This window comes from Asterias rubens, chromosome 21, assembly GCF_902459465.1.
Source record: "Asterias rubens chromosome 21, eAstRub1.3, whole genome shotgun sequence".
Taxonomy (NCBI): Eukaryota; Metazoa; Echinodermata; class Asteroidea; order Forcipulatida; family Asteriidae; genus Asterias; species Asterias rubens.
Window position 1 is genome coordinate 8,338,769 of NC_047082.1, and position 27,937 is coordinate 8,366,705.

General features: G+C 38.4%; 1 protein-coding gene across 1 annotated transcript; it reads right to left on the reverse strand.

Annotated features, from left to right (window-relative positions):
- Positions 1 to 27,730, reverse strand: LOC117304542 (regulator of G-protein signaling 22-like). The gene is made up of 23 exons (XM_033789064.1): positions 27,466 to 27,730; positions 26,418 to 26,521; positions 24,882 to 24,910; positions 16,559 to 16,621; positions 16,119 to 16,358; positions 14,161 to 14,274; positions 12,527 to 13,812; positions 12,137 to 12,301; positions 11,698 to 11,911; positions 10,856 to 11,271; positions 10,348 to 10,525; positions 9,751 to 9,852; positions 9,237 to 9,431; positions 8,716 to 8,802; positions 8,083 to 8,245; positions 5,554 to 5,732; positions 4,829 to 5,056; positions 4,271 to 4,432; positions 3,733 to 3,915; positions 3,026 to 3,178; positions 2,425 to 2,641; positions 1,747 to 1,836; positions 1 to 1,049 (listed from the first exon to the last, which is right to left on the reverse strand). The coding sequence occupies exons 2-23, from the start codon at positions 26,440 to 26,442 to the stop codon at positions 841 to 843; spliced, it is 4,698 nt and encodes a 1,565-aa protein (XP_033644955.1). The 5' UTR covers positions 26,443 to 26,521; positions 27,466 to 27,730; the 3' UTR covers positions 1 to 840.
- Between the last annotated feature and the right edge of the window lie 207 nt (positions 27,731 to 27,937).

Below are 27,937 nucleotides of genomic sequence, written 5' to 3' on the forward strand. Positions count from 1 at the left end.
ATTGAAGTTGCGAGATTAGAACGACAGAAAAAACACCCTTGTCACACGAAGTTGTGTGCTTTCAGATGCTAGCCCTAGCTGTAGTCACCAATTCTGACGCGGCCTCACTCTCAAAGAAACAGACAGTGGGTATCAGAACAAGATAAAGTAAACTTTTAAGGCACTGGCGTCTTCATGTTTTCAAATTACTAAAGTTAAATACAGTCTCATTCGGTAATTCTGAAGTGACATAAATATACATTAGAAACAGAACAGTCAACATAAATACATGCTATTTGTGTGTATAAACATTGTACACATTTTTACATAACAAAACGCCAGAAACTTGTTGCAATATATTTTACATAACATCACGCCATAAACTTGTTCCAAAATAAAAATTGTCAAAAGTGTTTTTAAAATGACTTGGTTGCTTGTTTGATGAAAAACTTTGTTCAGAGTAGAAATTCAGCGAAAGAATTTTTTTATTATTTTTTGTTTCGATACAAATTTGAACATTCCGTATTCGGATAAAGCACTTTGTTGGGAAATCTCTTTTCCTAAAATAATTGGTCCCTTAAAATGTTGCTCAATTTGACATTAGTGTCCGGCTTTAAAGCACAAACTTGGAATGTTGTAAAATTTGGAAGCAATTACAAAAATATCTCAATACGGAACTTGCATCAATTGGGAAAGTTTTTCCGCAATTTAAAATCTTGGGTGACAAAAGATAGTTGTTATACTTTTCTGGTAACTCAACAAAAGTATACAATGTCTTAAATAACTTACTTTTTTGATCATGTAGCGGCTATGTTCTGTTTATAAACAATAAAACTCAAAGATTTCATCTCATTGGCTGATTCATTTTCTTCTTGCACCATTCACAGCGGCCGTTTTATTCTTGCCTTTGTCTCTGTTGTGTCCATTCAACAAAGATTCCTTCCCATTGGTTGATGTTTTTGACTCTTGACCTTCGACCTTAGATGGCAGATTCATTGTGACCTTTTTCTTGGCTGGCTTTCCTGGCATCCCGGTGTCTCCTTTGCTCTTCTTTGTCTTTCCTTTTGAACCTTTGAAGAAACAAAACAAAAAATCATGAAAAAGCTACTCAACAGAAGGCAAAAGTTTCCTCTCAAGTTCGGACAATTCGTTGGCTTAATGCAGCCCTTCCATAAAAAAGCCCTAAGGCTTATAGTCGGTCACACGATGGTTGCACGATGGTTGCGCGATGGTCGGGTGATGGAAATCTTGACGCGCAATAAAAAAAACCACACAGTTTTTAGGCCTCAGCGATTACTATAAACTTTGTCGCGTGTCAAAATTTCCATTGCGCGACTGACTATAAACCAGCCTTTACTCAAACAAAAAAAGAAATTTTGAGCAAAGCACAAAAAGAGATAAGCTGTTTTACCATAAAAACAGGACGAAAGTGTAAAAAGAGGCCGAAATAAGACACGTCATTATATTCACATTTAAACATAGTATGCCTTTGAAATTTTGAAACGGGAATTGCACACTAATTTAACCAAGTAATGATCTTATCAAAGACGCAATTTTCAAGTTGAGGCTGTTTTGCCAGGGAGGGGCTGAATGCTGTATGGCCTTAATTGCTGTGTGGTCCTCATTTGCAATTCCTAATTTAAAACCACAAGAGTTTACAAGTCTTGACTATTATTCTTTATTAGTCAATCTCTTTTGAGTGGTGTTGGCTCTGGGAAGAACCGGTAGTTGACTTGGGAGTAAGTTGATTTAATAATACACATGTACCTTTTTCGGATGACACTGTACCCTGGTCACTCTGAGGTGTCCGCGTTGATCGTTGCTGAGAACTCTGCTCATCGGTTAAACTCTCGATAGCTTCAAAGAAAATCAAGACAAGTAATAATCAGTTTCATTCTTAAAAACTTACTTTAAAATGGGAACTTTCTTCCAATCAGGGTGGTGGATAGGGTCAAATGTTTCCCTTAGTGATAAACATGTACTTGGGTTGATTTCACGAAGAGTTAGGACTAGTCCTAGGAGATATACAAAACATGTGGCTAGTCCTAACTCGATAGAAGACTAGTCTTAACTCTTTGTAAAATCCACCCTGAACAAATTTGGACACAAAGACTTGGCGAAATAGTAAAGAAATATTCACACATTCACAAAGACCTTCAAACAAAAAGGCTCAGTTTGGTTACTTGGCAAATTGATTTACTCCCAACTTTTTAACAAGGAGAATTTCTCAGTTTCAGAAAGAGAAGAAATTTTCATATTTAGATGCTGGGGGAATAAACATAATGGGGGAAAACCCACGCAATCAGGAATACTGGATGCCCTGTCTCTTTTCAGTCATCAGTACTTCCTATCAAGCCCCCTCCCCCCCCCCCATTTTGAATCCAAAACCCAAACTACTCACTACAACCCAACCCCCCTCCCCCTGAGTCTGAAACCACAACTCACCAGAGAGAATACTCGATGCCCTGTCATCTCCGTTGAGTAATTGTTGCTCTCTATCCAGCACCGTCATATAATCGGAATATTTCCACGCAACTTTCTCCTGTCCTTCGTAATCTTCATCATCTTCACCTTCATCTAAGAAATCTGGGAAGACGCTGAAACGATGACCCAGCAGTTTGGAGTCTACACTGTTCTCATCTTCATCACCCTTCCGTGCCTCCTGGGAAAGAAAATAAGTAATTTATTTCTTTTGAATATATTAATTTTAATAGATTGAAATTTGCATCGGGGATAAAGAACATTAATTTTGATTTTAGCCATATAAACTGATGTGTGTTAGCACTCGGTATTTTCCCGAGTTCTGCGAAAAATGTTTTGAACATAATTATTTACATTGGCTCGGCTCATGACAAAATCAAAGCTCCGGAATCGTTCCAAACAACTGAAACAGTCGATCTTTCAATTTCTAGGGGGTCCGGTTGCTCCTTACTGTTTCAGACGTTGAACTTTTCTTTTGTCTTTAATTAAGTTTTTTGTTCAGCGTGACTCTGGGGCGAGTCTGAAACAGGTTTATAAAGAAAAGCGTTTCTTTCTTCTATCTAACCTTCTCTTCCTCCAATCGTCTCAACTCCATCTCCTTCCGTCTCATTTTCCTCCTCTTCCTCTCTAGGTCATTCAGCATCTTCTCCTCTGAGACGTTATTGCGGAACTTCTGGAAGTCCGCCCAGTGCTGGAAAAGCACTTTGAAGACAGTCATCTGTAGGTCAAAAGTCAGAGCAGAATCAGCAGTTTTTTGAGGTTACATAAGGCCAACTAAAAATGTTTTGCGTCCTTTTGCTTCCTTTTGTGAGCCCTCGCCCTTTTTTTTCTCTCTCTCATCAAAATTTCTGGACAATAAAAGTATAATAAAATAAAATTGCCTTCTCCCCCTCCTCAAGAAAATTAAGACTGAATCCATAGACTAGCAAACTTGCAGTGGCTTCCACCTGTTCGGGTATAGTTGTCTCTGATAACTATAAAAGGAGAAAACCAGCTGTGATGAGTTGCCAGTCTGATGAAGCCACTAATGTAGTGGTGAAATCGAAGAATTGGTGAGTATTTTTGAGCTCTATTTTTCATCCATAATGAAAGCATGGTAAAGTAAGGTAAGGATCATTTTATTTGCAACCACATACGCTTGGATTCAGTCTAAAAAATACATTAAAACTTACAAAATACATCACAAAGACTTTAAACAAAATTTAAACAAATTGGAATTGTTAAAATGAACACCTTTACTGAAGAAATTTTTTTACAATCATCAAATCTTACCTGAGCTTCTCTAAAGACGTAAGGTCCCATCTCACGAGGTCTCTTATCCATAATCTTCTCTGCCATCTCAGGCGTGATGTCAATGTGAAGATTTGGAGCAATCTCTGATACGATGAAACAACGCAAGATGGCTTGGATCTTCTGCTGGATCAAGGAATCGTCCGTGTGGGAATGATACATATCCTGCAATAACAAAATTTTAAAAAATGAGATTCAGTTTTAAAACAGTCGGGTGGACCTGGAGTTAATCTTGAGGATGTCGATAATCTTCAAAGGGTGTCTTGGCCGAGTGGTTTAGAGCATCAAATACAAGCTCTGGTGGTAAGGTCATTGGAGTGTGGGTTCGAATTACGGTCATGACACGGTCGTGTCCCTGAGCAAACTCCTTGAGTCGGGCTATGTTCCGTAATAATAAATAATAATAAAATGCATTTATATAGCGCTTAATACAGGATTTCTATATTGGAGCTTTGGAGTCCCTACATTATTATTACTATTATTATTAATATTTTTAGAGTGAATAAAACAAGAACCCTACCTTAAACTTCTGGACCTCCAGCCAGAAAAGAACATCGTTCTCAAGATTATCTCCCTTGACAGAGACAAACTTTCTGAAATGGCCGCAGGTGACTGGGTTCATCAATGCCTGACGGAAACTGATGATGTCACGAGATGAGGACACCCAGCGACCCTCAAGAATCTGAGAAGAAAAAATCAAACATTTATTTCATGAATTTTGTATGAAAGTTCCACTCAAACATGACTAAAAGTCACGCTTGGTAAGGGTCTACAAGAAACAAACAGAGATGAAAATATTTCAGGGGAGCTGAAGGTAGGAATTGATATTCCTCTTGAGACAGTCTAGATTGTAGGATGGGGGGGGGGACATGCACCAGGCAAGGAGTTCCAAAGAGATGCAAATAGATGCAGCACTGAAATAATTTTCATTTCAGTTTTCGCATTATTTTTCTATAGAAATATAGGGACTCACAGCCAGAAGTGCAGTTGGTGTCTCCAAACTGCCTGTAAAAATTGCCCAGAAATAAAGCCTTAACACTGCAACAAATTTTTAAATGTTGACGCCAACTGCACGTACCTTATAAATAGCCATTGAGCGTAGCTTCTTGGCGTTCATGACATCACTGACTACGTCCTCCATCTTGATATGAGGACGCTGTCGATCTTGAAAGTCTTCCCTCTGAAGGAACATGGGTAGCCACTTCCGCTCTAGGCGTTGACGGACGTACTTCTGTGCTTCGATGAGGATTGGGTCTGGGGGTCTATCAAGGAGCAGTTTCCCCCATCCTCCTCCAGTTTGCATCACCTGAGAGTCAAGAATAATTCACCAAAATAAGTATTTGGTTTGCGGCAACACCATGTTTGTTTCTACTTGCCAGGTAGATTTTGTTCTTTAAAATACTGTCTTGCTTGATATTCTACTACCACTGCGGAGTAGATTTTTCAGAATTCAACAGTTCTGGAAAAACTTTCCTGCTTTTGAACAACTACCTGGGCAGACGGTAGAAAATCAGCCGGGACTACTACTCTAGCTTTAACTGGATCGTTATTAACTTCACTACCGCGGAGTGAGTTCTCAATTGGTCTCGAAAGTTCGACTAGCTTGCTCTAGTCATCGTCAGGATACGATAGTTGTGTTGATATAACAATGATCTGTTATAGCACTCTTTCTTCCCAGGTTAACCAGGTTACAGGTATTACCTATAATTTTTTGAACCGTTTGATTGTTTTATACAATAAAATTAACCTGAATGCCCATTCAGACAACACTCTACATGACAAAAGGCGTAAACGTTTTCTCACCAGGTTCTGCTGAGGTCTTGAGGCTGGGCTGTTAGGTCCAAAGAAATACTTCTTATTCAGGTATTTACTCTTGATGTCTTTGGCTTTGGAGTCTCTCTTGTTAGCTTCAAGATACGGAGTCCGACGGAAGGACTCGATGTCCATCCAGCACATCAGATCAGTAATGGCATAGTTGTCCTCTGTATCAAGGGAAGGGGTTGGAGGTAAAGCAGAGTTGAGAAGCAATATTAACAACATTTTGTGGTAGTACAAATGGCCATTTTGTAATGCACCATAATTGGGGTGTCATGGTCTAACGGATACGAACACCGAACTCAAGCTCTGATGTTTCTGTTATGCAGAGTGTGGGTGTTAATCCCGGTCTTGACACTTGTATCTTGGAGCAAGACACTTAACCATAAGCTTCTCTCCACCCAGGGCAATAAATGGGTACCTGCGAGGGTAGAGATGGTTCATGCAATCAACTAGCTTAGTGCGCTACATATTTGGCCGCACAGGCTGTATGCTCCCCGTTGAGCTGAGATGGTTTGAGGAATGATTTAAGGCCCAGTGACCAGGGGTAAAAAATGAAGCGCCATGAGCGTCACTGTGTGACGGACCTGAGCGCCATATGAGAAGCCACTATATATTATCTGTCAACTTTACACTCCTGGCGCAGCAGGTGATGAGAAAATGATGTTGAGAGAGAGCGAGTTCCAATGGCGTGGCCCTGAAACAGAAAGGATCCCCAGTAACGTTGTGTTCGGGGATGTGGAAGAGCTGGTGTTGGTGGAGCAACACTCTTGTCTTTCAACTGAGCAAATTGAGGATGATTTCAGTCTAATGCAGCATGTACATATATGTCTAAGATTGGTTTTGTCTGTCTTTATGCAAGGCTATGATTACAGGGAAAATGAACATCGTCTTAGAGAAAGGGGTGTAAGGTGCATAGAGGTTTAGGAAACTGGTGAAATGGTTTGGAAATGTATAAAAAGAAAGTATGATTTGATGATATGCTGAAAACTAGTAAGCTGATGGTTTTGATGCTACATTTAAAGGCAAAGCAATCCTTTGGTGTTTGGAATCATTTGATTGTTTTTATCCTTTACTGTGAAATTTTCATTTCAAAAGGTGTTGGTCACCATTTTTAGATTTTGCCTGGGGGAATCCGAAGCAGTAATGCCCATACCCATAATTTAAAAACTTTTTACTTACACAGCATTTTAGAAATGAATGAATAATGATAGCTGATGAACGACGTCAAACACTATGAATTCGATACTCACTGCGTAGGTAAAGTCACTAAATAAAATCAGCGACTACTTTCGGCTTCTAAAGCCTTACGCTCCACGCACAAGCAAACATTGATGTAATTCATTGCAAATAACTACATTTCAATGTTTCTACATGTTTAATTTGGACTGTATATAACATCTGGAGTGGCTTTACATTTGTTGTTCTCTCTTCTCTCGTGAATATTATAGTAAAGTTTGCGGCAACACCAGGGCCCAATTTCATAGAGCTGCTAAGCACAAAAATTTGCATAGCATGAAATTTCTTCCTTGATAAAAACAGGATTACCAACCGAATTTCCTTTTGTTGCATATTGCTTGGTACTGGTATTCAGCTGTTGTTTGCTTATCCTGAAAATCACGTGGACATTTGGTTGGTAATCCTGTTTTTATCAAGGAAGAAATGTTATGCTTAGCAAATTTTTGTGCTTAGCAGCTCTATGAAATTGGGCCCAGGTGATAATGATAATCACAAATTGAGTTTGGGTGGTTAAACTGGACATATGCTCTGATTGTCTTCTGGAGAAAGTTTGACTCTGATGCTTTCTCCAGAAGAGGATCAAAACTTCGAGTTGAAACCAACTGTTCTTTTTAGAACCATCCCAGAACTCATTTAGATTTAGAGATTATCATTAAATGAAGTTACAGCAAACCTTACTATATCGTATTTCCAACATGCAAAGTTTCAATTCCTACTCCTTATTAATGTGACATGCAATGAGGACTCTACAATTCTCTCTAGACTAGCGCCAAAACTAACTCAGAACAAGACTAGTGCCAAAACCAGTCTTACCAGGATACATTTCCAGCACTTTATCTGCACCTTTTGCTATTAAGATAAAATATAATATACAAAACTTGGTTTGAGATAATTACATCACGAAATAGAAACCGAGCTTTGAGACTGATGTGGTAATATTATGGAGGTTTTTTGGTTTTTTTTTTTTAAAGGGTGCACATTTATTGTCTCTTTTCTCGGCCTTGATATTTATTTATATCATGAAACATACACCAGCACATTTTGCACCAATAACATAATAAATAAGACTGAGAAGAAATGCTCCCAGTTTGGTATAAAAAATATGTAAATTTAGGATTGTTGACATTTTTTTCTAGATTAAGCCTTACAAAACTGGACAAGAAACTTGAAATATGAATAATCCCCCCCCCCCACCAAAAAAAAAAAAAAAATACCCAAAAAACATAAAGAATATTCTTCACCCTGATAAAAATTTAACGTCTATAAAATAACTCATACCTAAGAATTGTCTGAAGTGATCAAGTTCCAGGCGATTATGGATGAGTTTATTGAAGTCAAAGTCTCTGAATTCTTCCGGTATTTTTTCTCGGAGTGCCTGGTAGTACGCCTCTTGCTTCCCCTCATCGTCTTCGTCCATCAAGAAATCTGGAGTCGCAATTCTCTGGAAAAAATTAAAATAAATTTTTCAAAAGTGGTTTGAACATCTTTGGTAAAACGCTGGGTAAAAACTAATTATATTCTTTATCTCCAATGCAAAATTAAATACCCCAAAAATAGAAAGATTTAAACTGCTTCTAGCCACCGGGCTAGCTCGGTGGTCTAGTGGTAAGACATCTGCTCTAGCAGTGTTAAGGTCATGGGTTTGAATCCCACCCAAGTGATTTGCCTGCAGATTTTGTTCACAGAACTTGGAAATAGTAGTCCCAGCCGACTTTCTACCTTCTGCCAAGTAGTTGAGAAGCAGAACAGTTCTTTTCAGAAGTGAGAAGTCTCCCGAATTCCAAAAATATACTCCACAGTTTAGTAGATTTAACGCAAAACAAGTTCTCAACAGAACATAATCTACCTGGCAAGTAGATACACACATAGTGTTACCACAAACAAAAGACTTATTTATTGATAATTTGTTACCTCTTTTATAAAACCTCTTCTCGTCAGACTCTTCAGCTGTCTGGATTTTAGTGCGTCAAGTTTCCTCTCCTCAGAAATCAACTCAATCTAATCAAATCATACAAATCAGTTTGATCATGTAAGGAGAAACGAATAACAGCCAAAAAGAAGCCCTGAACTCCACATATATAAAATAGACATAGAAGATCTGCAAATGCTGATTGGGGAGACTTTAAAAATGGCGTGAAAATTCACTGTGAATTTATGATGTAAAATTACTCTGAATTGAATGCAGCCTTCATGATTTTTAAGCAAACTCAGGAAGAAAATCATAACTGAAAACTTGCTCTTTCAATAAGGAATGTTTAGAAGACCAAATAGATAAATATATTTAGTTTTCCTGCCGATAAAACTTTCTATTCTGGATGGGAAAGCCAAAACTTTGGATCATCAGTAATCATAAACAGAATATTCTAATAAAAAAAAATTGGTGCAAATGCAAAAAGTATCTTTAGTTTTTTGTTCCTGACCCTTTTACTAACCTTATTATACAGCACCGTATCACTACATTTCATTTCCGACCATGGCTTGAGAAGCATCTGCAGAATGTGTTCCTCCGCACCATCAAATAGTTCTTCAAATGGGGGCGACACTTCCCGATACACTTGGGCTCTGACTTCAGAGGGGCACTCGATGTCGTAAAAACAACACTGAACGATATACTTGGAATTGATTGCCTGCAAAGAGAAAATGTAGACAGGGTGGGGGTTTAAAACATAAATTTAAAAAAACTCTGCTGTTCTGTTTTAAATTGTTTGTCAAAAACAGCAGTTTGAAAGATTGTTTAACTTCAATCATGATTTTCACACACTTGACTGTGTGGCGCAATATGTCATTTCATGGTGTGACCAACGAATTAACGACAGAGTAAACCTTTGGTTTTGGGAACCGTTCGATTGTTTTATAGTATTTTTAAAGCTGCTGTAGGCTTCTTTTTATTGCCATTAATGTTTAGAGTAATAACCAAATGTACACCTTCCCTTTAATTGAACATACCTGTGCTTTTCTGTTTAGAGTAAACGCATCAAAGGCATCGGCGTAGAAAAGAGCATGATAGTCTTGCAGCTCATGCCAGCAACTCAAACAGTTTATCAGCGTCTATTGATTGGAAACAGAATGTGTTCGTAACAATAACACCTCTCACCAAATTAATTACCAAAATCACTCACTGACAGAGCTGGTTCTAGGTTGATTACTGGTTCTATTTATTTGATTGTATCTTTGACATCGAAAGTTTCAAATCCTACTAAAAGGCACTGGACACTATTGGTAATTACTCAAAATAATTGTTAGCATAAAAACTCCCTTGGTAACGAGCAATGAAGAGCTGTTGATAGTATAAAAAAATTCTTCCTCAAATAATAAAATACTTCAGGCCTGATCAGTCCGAACCCTTTGATAATGCTTATAATAGCACAACATTTATTCTCTTGCAACTTTGATGACCAATTGACGAGTTCAAATTTGCACAGGTTTGTTATTTTATGCTTTGGATACACCAAGCCTTTCACAACTACCAAAGGTTTCTGATGCCTTTAATTAATTAATTTATCATCAATTTTCAACTTCTGCCAGTTTCCCATTTGTACTTACTTGGTTCTCTAGTTTCTCAAGATACGCCATAAAGAATCCTCCAGCCTTCTTCTCATGGAAGAGTCCCTCCAGGAGGCTCTCCATCCGACGTCCTCCGAAGAACTCACTCTCCTCTGAACCAATACTGCTCACTGTAGATGCGGCTGAAGACGGACGCTTCTTGTGTGGTGTATTCGGCCTGGAACAAATCAAATATTTGTGTTAAGTCTTTTTAGTGCCTGCTTCGTTTTGGCGTTTTGAACCTAAAACTTCCTTTTTGGGTTGACTATTATTGCCAAACCTTTAAATAAAATTCAATCGAACGCAAGTGGCAAAGCCCAGGTGTACTGAATGTAAAGTACAATAAACTTCAAGCAAAAAGAGAAGATCTTTCCAAAAGGCAATCAATGAGCAGTACCAGTGCCAAAATCATGTCTTGAAAATAAAAACTCATCACCAAGCAAATAAAAAACTCACAACTTTTGCTACCTTGGCAAGAAAAAATAAATCATTTATTGTTTGTCTCTACCTTTTTTTGTTTTTCTCTGGCTTGCTCGCAGCTACAACCTCCTCAGATCCTATCGTCACTAATTTCTCATGACTGATCCCACGTCTGCCACCAAATCCTTCCTCAACCTGTTCCAGATCAAGGGCAGCCATTTCAACAGGTGAAGCCTCACATTTACTCGGCGGGCGCGATTGAGGGGGAGCTGGGGACCTCGGGGGAGCTGGGGATCTCGGGGGGCTTGGTTTGATCCCAGAGCCGATACTGATTGTGATGTTGCGGGGAGTGGCTGGGGAAGCCATCTTAGAATGGTGGGTGGGTTTCTTCGCTGTCATGGAGGTCATGAGGCTCGACACGGGGAGGGTCGGGAGAGTTTTGCTACGTTGGGTTTTACGAGGCATTGGAGGGCTTGGAGATTGGTCAGTCCTTCTCGACGAACTCTGTAGAGTAACAAGAAAGTCAAGACAAATTGAATGTGAAAATCAGTGCCAAGTCATTTCATAACTTGAGAAAATGCTGAGACTTCCTAAACACTTGGAGCGCCACTGTCGGCTGTCAGAAAATTATTGGAGTAGCCGGGACCTGAACTGAACATTGAACATCTATACAAAATCATTGGTGAGAGAGTTTTGAAATGGAGTTGAATCAACACTTTACAAATACAAATACCACTTTACAAAACGGAAGAAGAAACAAAAATTTGTCAACCACTGTTTCTTTTCAGAGTCAATACTACTCAAAAGAGGTTTACACATGATGCTGCCGCAAAACTCACCTACATATACTCCCACCATGCAAGGTTTCAAATTAAAAACAAAATAAAAATAAAAAGTAGCGATGACTCCAAAAGTCAACTGTTTTCTTACCTCTGTTGATTGTTGACTGAAGCTGTGCCTTAACCTAGGCCAGCATGTCTTAGGTCTGAGGGGGAGTAATGTGACAGTCTTTGGCTCGGGGTAAGCGGCGCCGCTGTTGCTGCTGCTGCTAAGAAGCTTCTGTCGGTTGTAGATTTGATTCGTGGTATTGCTGTTGGGGCCGCTGCTACTGTTGTACATTTCTCGCATCAGGAACCGTGGCGCCCTGCAGAAACAACAATGTGTGCTTTCAGATTATTTTTAGTAAGAAATTATCTCAAAAATTACTTCAGAGGAAGCCGTTTCTCACAATGATTTATACTATCAACAGCTCTCCATTGCTCGGTACGCAAGTAAGTTTTTATGCAAATAATTATTTTGAGTAATAACCAATAGTGTGTCCAGTGCCTTTAAAGCCAAACAATTTTTATTTTCTAGCGGATGATCTTACCAGTACAGCAGAAGTGGTGCAGCAACATCAGGCTGGAGTTTGGCAAGTTTGTCCATCGCCCTCCATTTTGATGGAGACTCCAGTCCCAAAGATCGGAGGACTTCCCGAGGTAACTCACAAATTCCTCCAGACTTCAGATACTTATCTCGCAACTGCCCGATAAAACTAAAGACATAAAAAATAGAAATAATAATAAGGGCTTCTTATATAGCGCTCATCTCCACATCTTAATTGAGGGGACTTCTAGTTACTTCACTACCGCTAAGTGAGTTCTTAATAGGTCTCAACGTTTCGACTAGCTTGATCTAGTCATCATCAGGAGTTTTAGCCGTTTTCGACTAAATACATTCAGACAGTTCTAAGAAGAAGACAAGCAACTGAGAAACTTACTGCAACTGAACCTCAATGTCTTCAATCATCTGCCCCCTGTCCACATCCAGCCACAAGTTCCATATCTTCTCTCCTGCTGTACCCCACAAAAACCTCTTGAAGGCATCCGTCCCTCTCTTGTTGCTGAAGTCAAAACTAAACCTCGGCTTGGAGAAGAACGGATCAATCTGCTCATTGGTATCATTTTCATTGTCGCTGTCGAATAAGGAATCTTCTTCTCCGCCATCTTGGGCAGTCGTTGCCATGGAGATGCGACTGTTTGATCGCAAGTCCTCGGCAACATCTAAACTGTTTTTTAGTATAGAGGGTCTCTTTTGATCGGTGGGTTGCGTGATTTCGATCAAATCTAAAGCATCTTCTGTCAGATCTACACTCCTGACATCGAGCGACTGTAAGATATTCTGATCAATATAGGAGTTAATTTCATCTTGGGAATAATCTGTTGCCACGGTAATGGCTGATTTCATTGCAAACGATACGACGACGGTGGCCATGTCTTCCACATTGGAGACTTTGATCGTCTGCGATTGCAGATCGGGCAAATCTTCTTCCTCGTTTTCATCCCCGCTGTTGTTCAACTGTTGGCTCTCAGCGTCAAACCCACTTTCCATGCTCATCTTTTCTTCTTGCTCATCGTCAGTCAAAGGTTCCTCCACCACCACTTTCTGTTTATCTCCCACTGGATCCACATGAACTGGTCCCCCGTAGCTCCTTCCAGCACTCGCAGCGACGACACACACATCTTCGCCGATCGGCGGTCTCCATACTGGCGGAGAGCGTAACCTTGGCGGACTATGAAACATTCTGTCGCTGTTTGGAATGTCCTCAAAACTCGTTGGGTCAAAGTTCGAATTACTGAACGAGTCCTGCCGCCAAGGGCTTCCAATTCCGCTATCTGCCGTCGCCTGATCCCAGACACTCATGGAAGAGCTGAGAGGGCGACCGCTCATGGAACTCATAGGTCTGACACTCGTTGAACTCATCGGCCGCCCACCGGCGGAGCTTAATGGTCGCCCACTTGGCGGGCGTGACCCGCCAAAACCGTCAGTTGTTCGTGTCCGTACTGAATTAGTGGTCGACGTTCCAGTTTTCATTTTCACATCGCTGAACCATTCCTTGGCCTGAGTAGTATGAGCGTCTCCCATACACACAAACATATCTCGCATGGCGATGCCTTGTTCATCAACATGGGGCGGTTCGACAACTGGTGGTTTCTCGATGGCGAACGGTTTGAAGGAAGGATCAATGTATGCTCGGAGAGGAACGTCGCTGTCTTTGGCTGCAATCTGAACAAGAAAATCAATATTGCTCAAATTTAAAATGAACCCAACTACGGGGTTGAAATACTTTTATTTGCTGGTCACAAGAAAAGGGTGAGGTCTTGACATGCTCTTTGGAAAAAACAAAATTTTGATCACACAAACTTCTTTCTTAAACTGAAAGCTAGAAATAGTCTACTACCATTATCAATCTTGCTCTAAAGTAGACTGGATATCAGTCTCACCATATGAATTGCGGAACTAAAAAGGATCCCTTGGCGTTTTTACCTTTTGTTGTGTATTAAGCACTGTATACTCGGTACTTTCTTGAGTTCTGTGAAACAAATCCACAGGTACTACAAAGGGTTTACCTACCTCTACCTGAGAGACTAGCTTTGCTAGTCTAAACTCCAAGTAGGAATCACTCTGTAAGAAGGCTGGCAATCTCTCCTCCTTGATCCATTGTATTCCTTGCTCTTTGTTTAAGCACTGAAAGCAACAATAAAGAAGAAAGAAAAGTTTACCTCATAGCGGAACTTCATCTCTAAAACTCATGCAAGAGATTAAAGGGAAGGTACACGTTTGGTAATTGTCAAAGACCGGTCTTCTCACTTGGTGTATCCCATCATACCCACAAAAAAAAAAAACTGTGAAAATTTGGGCTCAATTGGTCATCGAAGTTGCGAGAAAATTATGAAAGAAAAAACACCCTTGTTGGACGAATTTGTGTGCTTTCAGATAAGAATAAAAGACTTCTAGCTAGAAGTCTGTTATTAATTTAGTGAGAAATTATCTCTTCCTAAACAAACTACGTTAGTTCAGAGGGAGTTATTTCCCACAATGGTTTATACTATCAACAGCTCTCCAATGTTCGTTTCGTTACCAAGTAAGTTTTTAAGTTAATATTTGTTATGAGCAATTACCAAGCGTGTACCTTCCCTTTAAGGCTCAGTTTCATAAAGCCTGTATGCACAAAAACTTGCTAAGCAGTGAGAACTCTTGCTTTGCAAAAATAGGTTACCAGCAAAATTACGGTACATTTACTTGCTCTGACCAGCGTTTTGAAATTGGGTCCAGAGCAGAGAATTGGACTGATACTGTAGTTTTGAGAGGTATTTTCTCACTAATAAATTTGAATCTGAGAAACACTGTAGGCCTGAAGCCTTTCTCAGGCATCTGAAAAGCACACAATTTTTAAAAACAGGTGTTTTTTCTTTCATTATTTTCTTGCAAATTAGATGACCAATTGAGAGCCCAAATTTTCACAGTCATTTTATGCGTGTTAGGATACACCAAGTGAGAATACTGGTCTTTGACAATTACCAAAGGTGTCCAGTGCCCTTATACAACTAAAACAGGTGAATGACGCATCAACTGAACACCACTGCAGGTCAGGGCACATAACGACCATGAATTGACCAAGTTGTCTTAACAACCCTAGCGTTGTGAATCAATAGTGTTTGCGAATCCAGTGAAATTGTACAAAGGTTAAGTGGTACTGTAGACTGCAGGGTTTTATATGTGTGTCGTGATCCTTATTCTAACTTAATCCAGGTGCTTGGCAGGCGTTAAAGTCAAATGGCAGGCGTTAAAGGAGTAAAAAGTCAAGTTGTTATTTGAAAATACATTGGCACATTTTCTTTCAAAGCTAATTGTACTTGTTTTGGATGGTTTCTCCTTACTTATATTTCTGACAAACAACTCATTTAGTTTGATCTCGTCTCATTGTTTTTCCTATCGTCCCATCTTCTTCCATCACTCATTTCCAGCTTTCCCCGGGACCCAGCACCATGTCACGCTATGGCTATCATGCTTTTTCGGTCATAGCTCCAACACTTTGGAACAAGCATTAGACGCTTTTCATTACTTCAATCTGTTTTGTCAATTTGGTTAATATACTTGTAGCGCTTAAAGACACTGGACACTATTAGTAATTGTCAAAGACTATTCTTCACAGTTGGTGCATCTCAACATATGCATAAAATAAGAAACCTGTGAAAATTTGAGCTCAATTGGTCGTCGAAATTTCGGGATAATAACAAAAGAAAAAACACCCTTGTCACACAAAGTTGTGTGCTTTCAGATGCTTGATTTCGAGACCTCAAATCTAATTCTGAGGTCTCGAAATCAAATTAGTGGAAAGTAACTTCTTTCTCGAAAACTACGTTACTTCAGAGGGAGCCGTTTCTCACTATGTTTTATACTATCAACCGCTCCCCATTACTCGTTACCAAGTAAGGTTTTATGCTAATAATTATTTTGAGTAATTACCAATAGTGTCCATGGCCTTTAATGTAGTGCTCTACAAATGTTGTAATTATTATTTATTGTACCTGGACAGTAAAACTTGTCTTGATATCGAAATCTTCTTCGGTGTACTGCGGACCGCTCTGAGGCTTGGCCCCAAGAGGGAGTTTGGACTTCATGAGTTTCTTGGTGGCGCTGTAGATGGGATTGGGTTTCTGCTGGGAGCGAACCAATGATTTAATCTTCTCCTTCAAGGCTTGCTTAGCTGAAGAAACCACCTCGAAACCACCCTTCTCCTTGTTGAATACAAGGGGTTCCGGGAAAGTCTGGGAAGATAAAAATACATTTCAGACAGTAAGATCAATTTCATTTCTTTCTTTTTTCTTTTTTCGGGGAGGGGGTATTGGGAAGATAAAGGCTTGTTATTTTTCCTAGTCTTTGAGAGGGTATTTTCATTCTATTAGACAAATGTTGGTATCTATATTAAACTATTGAAGGGACAAGAAATAACTACGAAGGTTCTTACGGGAAGCTGGAGGAAGGCATTGAAGTAATCCACAAACAGATCATCTGTTGCAAGGAAGTCATCCTGATGAAATAAAAATAATAATTGTTAAAAGTCAATTTTATACGATAGTTGTAGTATTTATGTAGGTTTGGCAAAATAACCGCACCGGAAGATGTCGAGCGCTGAGTTCGTGTAGTTGATTAGTCTACAAAAGGAATAAGCTAGGGTTATCTTGCAATGATAAATGACAAATTTTAACAAATGCTTATAAATACAAATTCAATCAGATTACCATTTAAAAAAAAAAAAAAAAACATGTTGTCATGGTTACAACAAGCTAAAACATGCAATTTTGCTCATTTATCATTCACCTTGACATGTGTTTACTTAAAAATCAATCAACGGTGATCAATTCCTCTCATATGATTCTTATACAAAATCTATTGACTCCCTCAAATTGTAAATTGGTTCATTCCAAACATACACTAAAAAAGGGTGTCACTTTTGAAAGCACTTTGTTGCCAGTGCAGTTCACCCCCTCCAACAATGCATGTAGTTTATCAACAATTGCTTCCACGCACCGTTATAGGCTTTATGGCAACACTACGACTTTGTCCGTTCTCATAAACTCATTCTGTTTGACTTTTAACTACTAATTTATTTATCGTACTTTTTTATCAGAGTCATTAATATTTTATAATCTACACGAAGACGTACATGACAAACGAGTGCATTTATTATCAGGGTACCTACTAAAGGCAATTTGACAATATTGGCAATTACTCAAAATAAATGTGAGCATAAAACTGACTTGGTAACTAGCAATGGAGAGCTGTTGATAGTATAAAACATTGTGAGAAACAACTCCCTCTGAAATAATGGTTTTATTTTTTCAGAAAGAGGTAATTTCTCACTAAAATATTAAAAAATATTAAAAGGCTTTAATATTTTTTAGGCATCTGAAAGCACACACATTTGTGCAACAAGGGTGTTAACTGTTTTTCTTAGTATTATTCTCTTGCAACTTCGATGTTAAAGACCAGTTTTGTCACTTGGTGCATCCCAACATAATATGCATAAACGTGGTCCTCAGAACAGTAATCGAACAAAACCATGCAGTTGGATTTTGAAGGGTTCGGATGGTAAAGATTAAAAATAGACGTTTCCACAGGTTTGCACATTCTTGAAAGATTTCAACCTTCATGATACACTTGAAAACCATTCTAGTGAATTGCCTTTTCTAAACTAAACTAAAAAGCTTGATGGATTTCCTGGGAACACTGGGATGAAACAAAAGACTCCTTCTTTATGAAGTTAACCTAAAGCTGCGATTGATTAATTCTTCAACGTATTGCACGTCCCACTTTAGAAACTAATGCAATTACAAAATTCTTTTGAGAAACTTTATCCTGGAGCAAAGGTATCACTTCTTTAGAAAGGCCAAAGGTAACAGAAACTTAAAACCAGAGTCTCTTGCTGGAAGGAGAATTATTGACTTCAGAATAATTATAAAAGGACCAGACATTGAACCCTGGAACCCTGAACCTTTGTTTGTTTTTCTTTTCAATATTCAATTACAATTAATGTTTCAAAAGCTGTGAAAATAAGGAGGCAACACCTCTGGAGTTGTGAATTTAAACATGAGGAAGAATTAGCTGACTTCAGCATGTTTCACACTTCTCTATTCCCTGAGGTTGCCCCCAGGGAATAACAGTCGGCCTGTTCACACTACAATCACTTTACCCCGATCTGCCCCAGCAAATGGCGTACCCCGGGGAATAGCCACCCCTGCTCTGGAATAGGGGAAGCTTTCAAATCCACGGGTATTCTTGAAAATCTACAACCGGAACTACTTGAAATAGGTACACAATGTGAAAGGGGTATAATAAATTGTCTAGATATCAAACAGGTAAAACATCAAAACATTCAACAGTTTTGATGATTGATAAGAATTACTTGTTCGGCTGAATGGTATTTGGCAAAGTTCCAAGGAGCATTGAACCGTGACATCTTGCAAGTTGAATTCCCTTCATCAAACAGGAGCAAAATTCCTTCCAAATAGATTGGATTTCTGGAACGTGATTCTATGCCAGGGGAGTCATTTGATACCAAACAGTTAATGAAAAAACATCTAATACTGATTGGCTTGGTAAGCTTGTCTGGGAAAAACTAACACAATCTGTTAGGTCGAGTTACGTACTTGATTTTAATGCAACAATACAAACAAGTTAAGAGATTGCAGACAGATAAAAAAGGCCCCAAAAAACAAAACAGTTAATCGTCTCCTCCCTTATGCTTTTTTTTTAAAGTCCGCTTCCTTTTTAAAATTATTTTCTATTTCACCTTTTTTTCTGTCAAAAAGACAAATTTTGTGTTTATATTCCTCAAATAAGCCTGTCAATATGAACAACAAAATATTAAGTTACACACACTAGCAACATCCCCCAATGTTTACTTTTGGAGGGGCCGAGCAAACTTTTCTAGAATGACGAACTCCAGAAATTATGAAGTCTTTGTGAACATATTTGGGCGGCACCAAGTCCAAAGCCAGGGTAACTAAAGTAGCCGCTAGCGGCCGACTTGTGATATTCACACCAGGTCTTGTAACAATAGTCACCAACAATACATCCCCAAAGCCAACCAATTGGTAATGACTTCCATAAAAAAAGATAACAAAAGCTGTCACTTTGTCAAACCGACCTAGTCCGTATTGATCACTTTGGTTACTAGGGTTAATGTTCAATCTTTAATGGGTAGTCGACACTTTGAACTTCTGACAGTAAATATTTGATGCCAACAGAGTGGCAGAGTTCTTTTAATCACAAGCTGGGTCAACATCAGGATGGGTTGATACAGGAATTGTTGTCACACAGTAGCGTCATTTCTATGGTAACGCTGGAAGCGGTGGGTTACCGGTTGCAAAGAAACGGTCACGCTCGTTGAGTGGTTAAGCCATCCCAAATGAGTGGTCCATGCAACTTGAAAATTGTAATAAGATAACATTTTCAAAATGTTTCAGAAAATAATTTTGTAAAAAAAAAAAAAAATGTTTTTCAGTGGTATTTTTCTGTTTATAAACTCGCTTACAATAAGTATGTGGGGCTCTGTGAAGCGCAGGCAGTTTTATAAGAGGAAAAAAGCAAACGTATGGAAATTTTGGGCTACAATTGTCATACTTCAGACTAAGCTAAGTTTTGGTTTTTGCCTCATGCCTTATATGCTTTGCTTTTAAAAAAGCAAGGGCACTAAGAGGCATTTTCTCCTTTAAAAAAGGGCACCCTACGTGTATGAAAAAATTGTAGATTTCTACTGGAGCATTTTAAGGGCACCAAGGCAATGACCAGGGGGCATGGAGGCAATCGTCTTCGTTGCCTCCAGGAAGTATCAGGCCTTTGCCTTTCTTGGCTACCTTTTTTTATTTATCAACAAAAATCCAATGTTTACTTGTCAGGGCTGGCTTTTAGGTATCTTTTTCTATAGACATTGAATTGTTTGTTTGAAAGGCTGAGACACCTTGGCTTCGTGCCAGCATCCCATTTTAACTAGAATTAGGCTAAGCATATGATGAATTTATTGCGTGAATAATAAGTGCATGAAGGGGTTAAAAAATGACATTATTGTTGACCTCTGATTAAACCATAGGGCTCACACACATTTTAAAGCTCCCGTGTTTAAGCCGTAAAATAGATTGCTCGGCGACAAGAACCAAGCGCTGTAATTAATATTGGGAAAATCGAATTAGCGGATTGCAAACAACCAACCAGGCTTAATGACAACAACATCAAACATAAACAGTTGTAACAAACAAATTTTGTTTCTGTAATTAATACTGCTTACATTATTGAAAGAGAAAAATGGTACAGCAGATGTTTTGTCGACAGCCACTTCATAAAAGCCTATCTGAGTGTTCTTAAGAAGGTGAAGTGTGACAAATTAGCTTGCAAAAAAAAAAAGTTAATGCCATGACGTTTTCGACCCGGCCCTAGTGCATTTAGCCTTTGAGTAAGACTCTACCAAGCACACTAGGGATCATTTATTTGCATCCATAATCAGGTCTGATTCGTTATAAAAATACATCAGAAATATAAATAAACTTTAAAACCAATAATTAATATTACAACGTTGGTTCCATATGGGTCAAAACATCAGTCAGGCCATCAACTATTTTTTGCATTTATAGCAGGGCTCAATTTCATAGAGCTGCTAAGCACAAAACATTGCTTAGCATGAAATTTCTTCCATGATAAAAACAGGATGACCAGCCAAATTTCCATTTGTTGCATGTTGCTTCTTACTGGTATTCAGCTGTTGTTTGCTGTCCTAAAATTCACGTGGAAATTTTGTTGGCATTCCTGTTTTTTTCCAAGGGAGAAATTTCATGCTAAGCATTTTTTTTGCTTAGCAGCGCTATGAAATTGGGCCAAGGTATTTTAGGTTGGTTAGCAGTTTTGCAACAGCTAATTCTATTTTCACAAATTAGTTAGCTTGGGCACACGATGAGGTACTGTATACTGAAGTGAAAACCCACACTCGAAAGAGAACAATTATTCTGAGCAATAATTACTCAATACATCAGAGAATTGCTGAATGTTTAATAACCAGAGGGGAACCCCCTTGGCTGTGAACTAAACATAGTGGTAACAATGTAACAAATGACTGGACACAATACAGTGAACAATAAGTTGATTAATTCACAAACACTCCTCAATTCTATTCAGACCAACCAAACCTTAAATCTCTGAACACAAACGGACAAAAAAAAAATTCAAAGGCGCTGCCAACAACACATTTAGCTTTAGGCCAAGAAAAAAATAAAATGTGTTCAGCTTCCTACCCATTTGAAAAAAATGAAGGAGGGCCGACACATTTGTTAAAAATAACTTTTAGATACATTAAACTTTCGCTCTCTAATGATAATGACAGTAAAAAACATCCCTTGAAATATTTGTGTCTGAAATGTCATATATGATGAGAAATAAACAAAATTAATTTCCTATTTGGGGTTTATCTCTCAGAGAGAGAGTTTATTTTTATTTATTCTTTTAATAGATGTCATGCAAAATGTGTAATCGTTTTTTTTCCCCCACTATTTTCTTGTGACACAGACCCCAGACATTTATGCCAGATGGCCGATTAATTTCAAACTTCTTTACAGACTTGTCATGATGTACGGTAAGTTACAAACAGTGCTTACACTGCCAGCAACTGTTTTGTTAGCAAAAACCAATCCTGCCATGTTCCTTTAAAGAAAAAGATTGAATTTGCAAATGTTCACTGTCTCCCCCCCCCTTTCCCCCACTTAACAATCACCTAGCAACGGTCGCCCAGGAGCTAGCCCATGATCCTCATGGCCTGTTTGTTCTTTCCATTTAACAATCAGTCAGTATTTGTTTTCTGATGTTGTTATCGGTCTAGAGTATGATTGAGATTATCGTGTAATTATAAATTGATGGACGACTGTTTATCATTTACTGATAGGAACAATAATGACGTGAGTGTCTAATCTGAGGTCCGTTTCTCTGGAACTATGGTTTGTGGCAAGTTGAGCCTGAACACATTTTTGTGCTTTTTTTATTGGAAAAGTAAATTTATTCCAATCCTCTGGCGTTCAATCTACGAGAAATCGCTGGAACCTTAGTTCAAATGGGTCTGATTTTTCGCGGACCCTAGCAAAGTCTTTCTCGAAGGTTAAATGACCACACAACAAACATGAACAGGTAATTCTTTGTGGAAACTCATGAATAGCAAAGAGTCCGAAAGCACCAAAAAAAAGCAAGGGTGATTCAAATTTATTCTAGACATAGAGAAAGGACCATTAATCCTTTGTAGTGGATTTTTTTAATATTGCTGTTTTGCCATTTTTACTTCTTTGACTGTATTTCAGACTGAAACATTTCTTCTGAAGATTTCCTCTTCGTTTTTGAAAGGATTGGACACCAAGGCGGTTTTCTCCTTGGTACGGTTTTCTACTTGGTAAAAGGCACCGTATGAGGAAATTGTGAATTTCCATTGAAGCAATTGAAGGGCACCAAGGCAATGACCAGGGGGCATGGAGGCAATTGCCTTTGTTGCCTCCGTGAGATATCAGGCCTGTACGTTTTACAGGCTAATCATAATTCACTAACATTGGTTTTGTTTATTGTGTATGGTACCAATCAAGTACTGTGTTCTCAACAAACAAGAATTGCTAGCGGCCAGAGAAAGACAATTAGAATCAAATTAGTTCAACAATGAGACTACCAGCGTAGAGCTTTATGGTTGAACGTAAATGATCTAATAAAAGTGAGTTGATGAGATAGTTGACAACTAGCTATGCAAAGATGATCAGATCTGATTTATAACTCCTTCTCGGATGAAGTCAAGGCAGTTCTTTCTTGCAACAAGAACTGTTCATGGCCAAAGAATGACTCAATAAGAATCAAATTCTAATAAGTCCCAAAAATGTGACCACTTCTACATTTCTTGAAACATGTTTAGCATCAAAAGGAGCGCCTTTTTATTTATTTTGTATCTGCCGCCCAACACCTTTCTTGTAAGACAACTAACTGGCTGGGCTATTTCTCAAAATTTATGTGTGTTTTTTTTAACTGAGATCTGAAAATGTATCCCTATTTTTGTTGAAAAAAAAAAAGACAGAAAAAAGGAGCGGCCTTTAAAACGGAATCTGGCAGGGGTATTTATTTTTTATTTATTTATTTATTTGGCCTTAATAAAACCCAGGTTTTTTTAAACAAATTTTGGGGATTAATTGATTTAGCCTTCAGCTGTGCTCACTTTTATTGAATCTGCCTCCAAGCGCACAACAAAGTAGGCTACTTCATACAATAATAACTTAATGAATAAGCCTAAACTCCCCCCCCCCCCTTTGGTAGCCGCAGAAGTGTGGCTCAACCAGCTACTGTTTGCCCTGCATGTTCCAGCTTTGCCTCTGAAGGACACACAACACCATTGTTTGATTATGGATCAACTAGGATTAGCTTAAATAATAAATTCCATTGCAGTAAGTGCAACAAGATTAGCACAGAGTGTGGAAGGTTCCTTAAATAAATAAACCCTCTTTTAACTTCTGTTAATATCAGAGAAGTCCGTAGATGTTTGTCTGTGAGAAATCCGCAGCACTGTGAGCATTGTGCGATATCGGATCGCAAGGAGGAGATGTGACAAAGAGATGTTTGATCTGTTGTCTGTGAGACCAAACTATCTTTACTGAATGTGTTTGTGTTTGCCTAGGGTAAATTTTTACGACACCGAAGTGTGGAAACTAAACACAGTTTTATCAGTGGACAAATTGAAACAGGATTCGGGTTTATGGGATGTTTGTGTTGCAAGTAATTGGCAAGGGGATATTTTTAAGGGGGGGGGGGGGGGTGTTTTGACCCACCCAGTCACCCCATACTTCGATTTTTAATGATTGAATGGCTTCATAAAAAATCTATTATAGATACACTGAATAACACAGTAATGCATCATGTGAACCAGCTACTTTAGATTTGAAGGTCTCAAACACTAGTTTGCAATGGCTTTTCTTGGCTTTTAAAAGGTAGTGGACACTATTGGTAATTACTCAAAATAATTGTTAGCATAAAACCCTACTTGGTAACAAGTAATGGGGAGAGGTTGAAAGTATAAAACATTGTGAGAAACGGCTCCCTCTGAAGTGCCGTAGTTTTTGAGAAAGAAGTAATTTTTCACGAATTTGATTTCGAGACCTCAAGTTTAGAATTTGAGGTCCAGAAATCAAGCATCTGAGAGCACACAACTTCATTTGACAAGGGTGTTTTTTCTTTCATTCATATCTCGCAACTTTTACGGCCAATTGAGCTCAAATTTTCACAGGTTTGTTGTTTTATGCATGTTTAGATACACCAAGTGAGAATACTGGTCTTTGACAATTACCAATAGTGTCCAATGTCTTTAAAACAAACAAATGTTTGGAATGAAACTTCCGATCTTGCACAGTATATATTTCTTCTCTCTCCTCTCATAAAGACGTTTGTATTTCTCACCCAAGCACAATTGCGAGAAACAAAATAAAAAAAATAAAAAAAATTTACTACAATTCTGAACGGCTCTTTAGATGATAAAATGGTGTTTTTAGTTTGATTCGAGTCTCTTTTTTTTTATTCTAGTCTTGTAAATAAAATCCGGGTCCAGTATTATTCTGAGCAACAAGATTTCCCCCCGTAATCTGAGCCCTGACAGGTAAGATAAAAATTACCAGGGCATATCAAGTAACAAATCACAAGTAAAATTGGGTGACCATCATCAATTTTGAGTAAACAAAGACTGTTCACACATTTTTGTAGGCCCTTACAAAAAAAAATTATAGAATTTTTCTTACCAAGTCATCTGCAGTGACCACTGGAGGAACTGTATAAAGAAAAAGTAGGCAAATATTAATTTAACTAGTTGTAAAAGGTATAAATCATAAATTGTAATTTTCAACAACACAGTTTTTCTGTAATTTTTTTTTTTTTTTTTTTAAAATCATAACTACTTAATGGCAGTTATCCACTGTTGGATATCAAATAAAAATGTTATACCTTCCCACTCGCGCCTCAAATAGACTTCGACATTAACACTACAGTCGTTTGTAATTTGTAATTCCCAAGATGCTTTGCGGCATATTTTTTGCAACGGCCGCATTAATATAGTAAAATTCGTGCTGAAAGGATTAAAGAATTGTGTCACTGATGTCTGATTGAGTTTCGTAAACTAATACTATGTTGTTGTGAATAGTTGGTTCACCAAGCAGGAATTCGTGACTGTTTTTGTAGTAGTCCTGGCGGCAAGATAAACCGAATAGTTGAATAATGGTAGTCGCGACTTGCCTGATCAATGAACAGTCGCAACTTCGACACTAGTCGCCCAGGCTTAATGTTGCGTTATTCTGGGAAGAGGCCTACCTACTGGTCAATGCATGGAGGTAGAATTGTCAATGTTAAAACTATACAACTGACAATCAGATCAGCAATACTAACCAGGCTTTTGACAATCAAAGTAAGAAATGATCCCAAAACTGATAAAGATAGATAAATGGAGGCTCAAAAAGACAAGAAACTTGAATGATTTTGTGTCAACAGAATCAAACAAAAGCTACTCTAAACTCTTTATTTACTTTGTTTGTTTGTTGGCGTACAATCGTTATCATTTTCTGAGTGTGGACAAGTCATCGAACTGTTGTTTATTCAGAGTTGTCACGGAAACTGGGAATAGATTTGATTGAACTGTGTGGTTTATATTGGCATCAACGAACAAACAGAAAAACACGCTGATATTTAGGCTAAGGACACAAATTTTGAGGTTTTAAACAGGTCTTGAATCCTGATTTCCACTCACCCCAATTTTATTTAAAAATCGCGTCATCATTTGTTTTTTGTCAATATAATGATATTTGGCTAATCCTGGGTACCACATAGACAAATCATTCTTTTATCTTCAATTTTCGTTTTGGTGTTTTTGCCTTTTTTGTAAGGACCCCAAATGGAAATTAGTCTAAGTTATTGTTTTTTGGGGGGTTAACCTTGGATAATTTTGTGTAGTATTTCTATCTTGTGTTCTATTTTGGTCATCTTATTTCATTGTCTTTTCTCCCAATTGTTGTGTAAATAGGCCTATGTTTTTTGTTATATTTTTATTCGAATAAATTCAATCAATCAATCATCATAATTTGTCTAGCTACAAGAATGCGGCCGGATGACGTCAATGATAAGACCAACAAAAACATGTTCATGGCATCCTGACTTTTTGATATTAAAGGATGGAGGAGGGCCTCTAAAAAGAAAACATGTTTTTATTTTTATTTGGCCTTCATTACAGCCTTCATACCGTTTTTGACTGCCGCTGTGCTAAGAAATGGTTTGAAATTTGGACTTACCTATCGAGAGCTTCTTCTCTGGCATTTTGAGATGATAGTTGAGTGACTACAACTCCTTAAAGATCCTTGGCAAATTACATTTTCACTGATGGTGGGCTTGTATCCTGTGTGATCAAATATTATATTTCATTCAGTTGTACATCTGTAAAGTGTAAGCCAGAAGTGGTGGTTCGTTTCACACGGATGCCAGTCAACTCGAAGTTGCCCACTACAAAGTCGCCCCTAGCAACGTCGCCCCCTCACTTACAAAGTCGCACCCACAAAGTCGCCCCCACAAAGTTGCCCCCTGACAGAGTCGCCACCACACAAAGTCGCCCCCCTGACAGTGTCGCCCCTGACAAAGTCACCCCGTGAGTTAGAGCAAAAAGTCATTTCACAAAGTGACAGCGCAAAATTGTTAGTTTGTGGCGTGATGTTTCAACAGGAAAAAAATAGGGTTTTAAATTTAGTAGGTGAGTTGACTGGTTTCAGTTTCACACACACACACAAAAACACAATGAATCGCAGTTGTCGTAACCCTCCCACCTATAATTTATAATCGCGATGATTGTAATGAACCCACAATCCTCTAGAAACCCACAATCCTTCCAAGGATCCATTTATAATTTTTTAACAACCCTCATGACCCTTCAATCTTCCTAGACCATGTAGACTAGACTGTTGCAACTTGCAGGCCATGAACTTCGCTCTTATTTAAGTTATTTATCTTACTCTTTATCAGGAACAGCAATTTCCTCTGGCGGCACAGTGGAAGACTCATTTCACTTGACATTGATGAAGTCTAATTCAATATCAATCAGTCAAAAACTCATCCCTGATATCGCACAAGCCAGCGTGGACGACGGTGTATGTAATCATTTATTTTAATCATTTATTGGTCTGTTGTCTGTTATGGTGGGAAGTTAGTGCATACTGATACTCCATCATGGCTAAAAACGAATCCCCTAAAAACAGCCATGACAGAAAACTTAGCTTCAAACAAGTTTGTTATGTTATTTTTAAACTCAAGCAATTACCAATAATATTAATTATTCTAAGTAAGGCTTACCTTTGTGTAGAATAACACTCACTGTAGACCTCCAGTTCTAGCTATCCATTAACAAGTTCCATTCTGACATGTTTTGTTGTCACTCTACAAACAACTAATGACAATTTTTATAACCAACCACAGTTCACACATTACCATGCATTACAGCCCGTAGATTTACTACTTACACTCCCCATGCCTGACTGCTGCCCAACCAACGTGTGTGGTAAATAAACCGGAACCGATGATGATAAAAGCATGCACTCTCTCTCATTCAATTACACACACTGCGCTTGGCCTGTTGCTAGTGGCGATCGGTTCGCCGGGTCGATGTATTAATGCCATTTTGTTCTGTCAGTTAGAAACAAGTGGTATAGCGCCCTCTGTTGTTCGGCAAAAACTTGTTGCGAAAGTTTGTTTCCTGTATTAGAAACAAAATAGATTTTAAATAATGAATTGGAAATAACAAGTCCTTATAACAATACGGATTAAT

Excerpts from the sequence above, each read along its gene's own strand:
- LOC117304542 (XM_033789064.1), bottom strand. The coding sequence starts at position 26,442 with ATGCCAGAGAAGAAGCTCTCGATAG. Across the intron at positions 10,526-10,855 it reads CCAGAGAAAAACAAAAAAAG|GCCGAATACACCACACAAGA; the intron begins GTAGAGACAAAC and ends GATTTGTTCCAG. Across the intron at positions 5,733-8,082 it reads TCACTTCAGACAATTCTTAG|AGGACAACTATGCCATTACT; the intron begins GTATGAGTTATT and ends CCCTTGATACAG.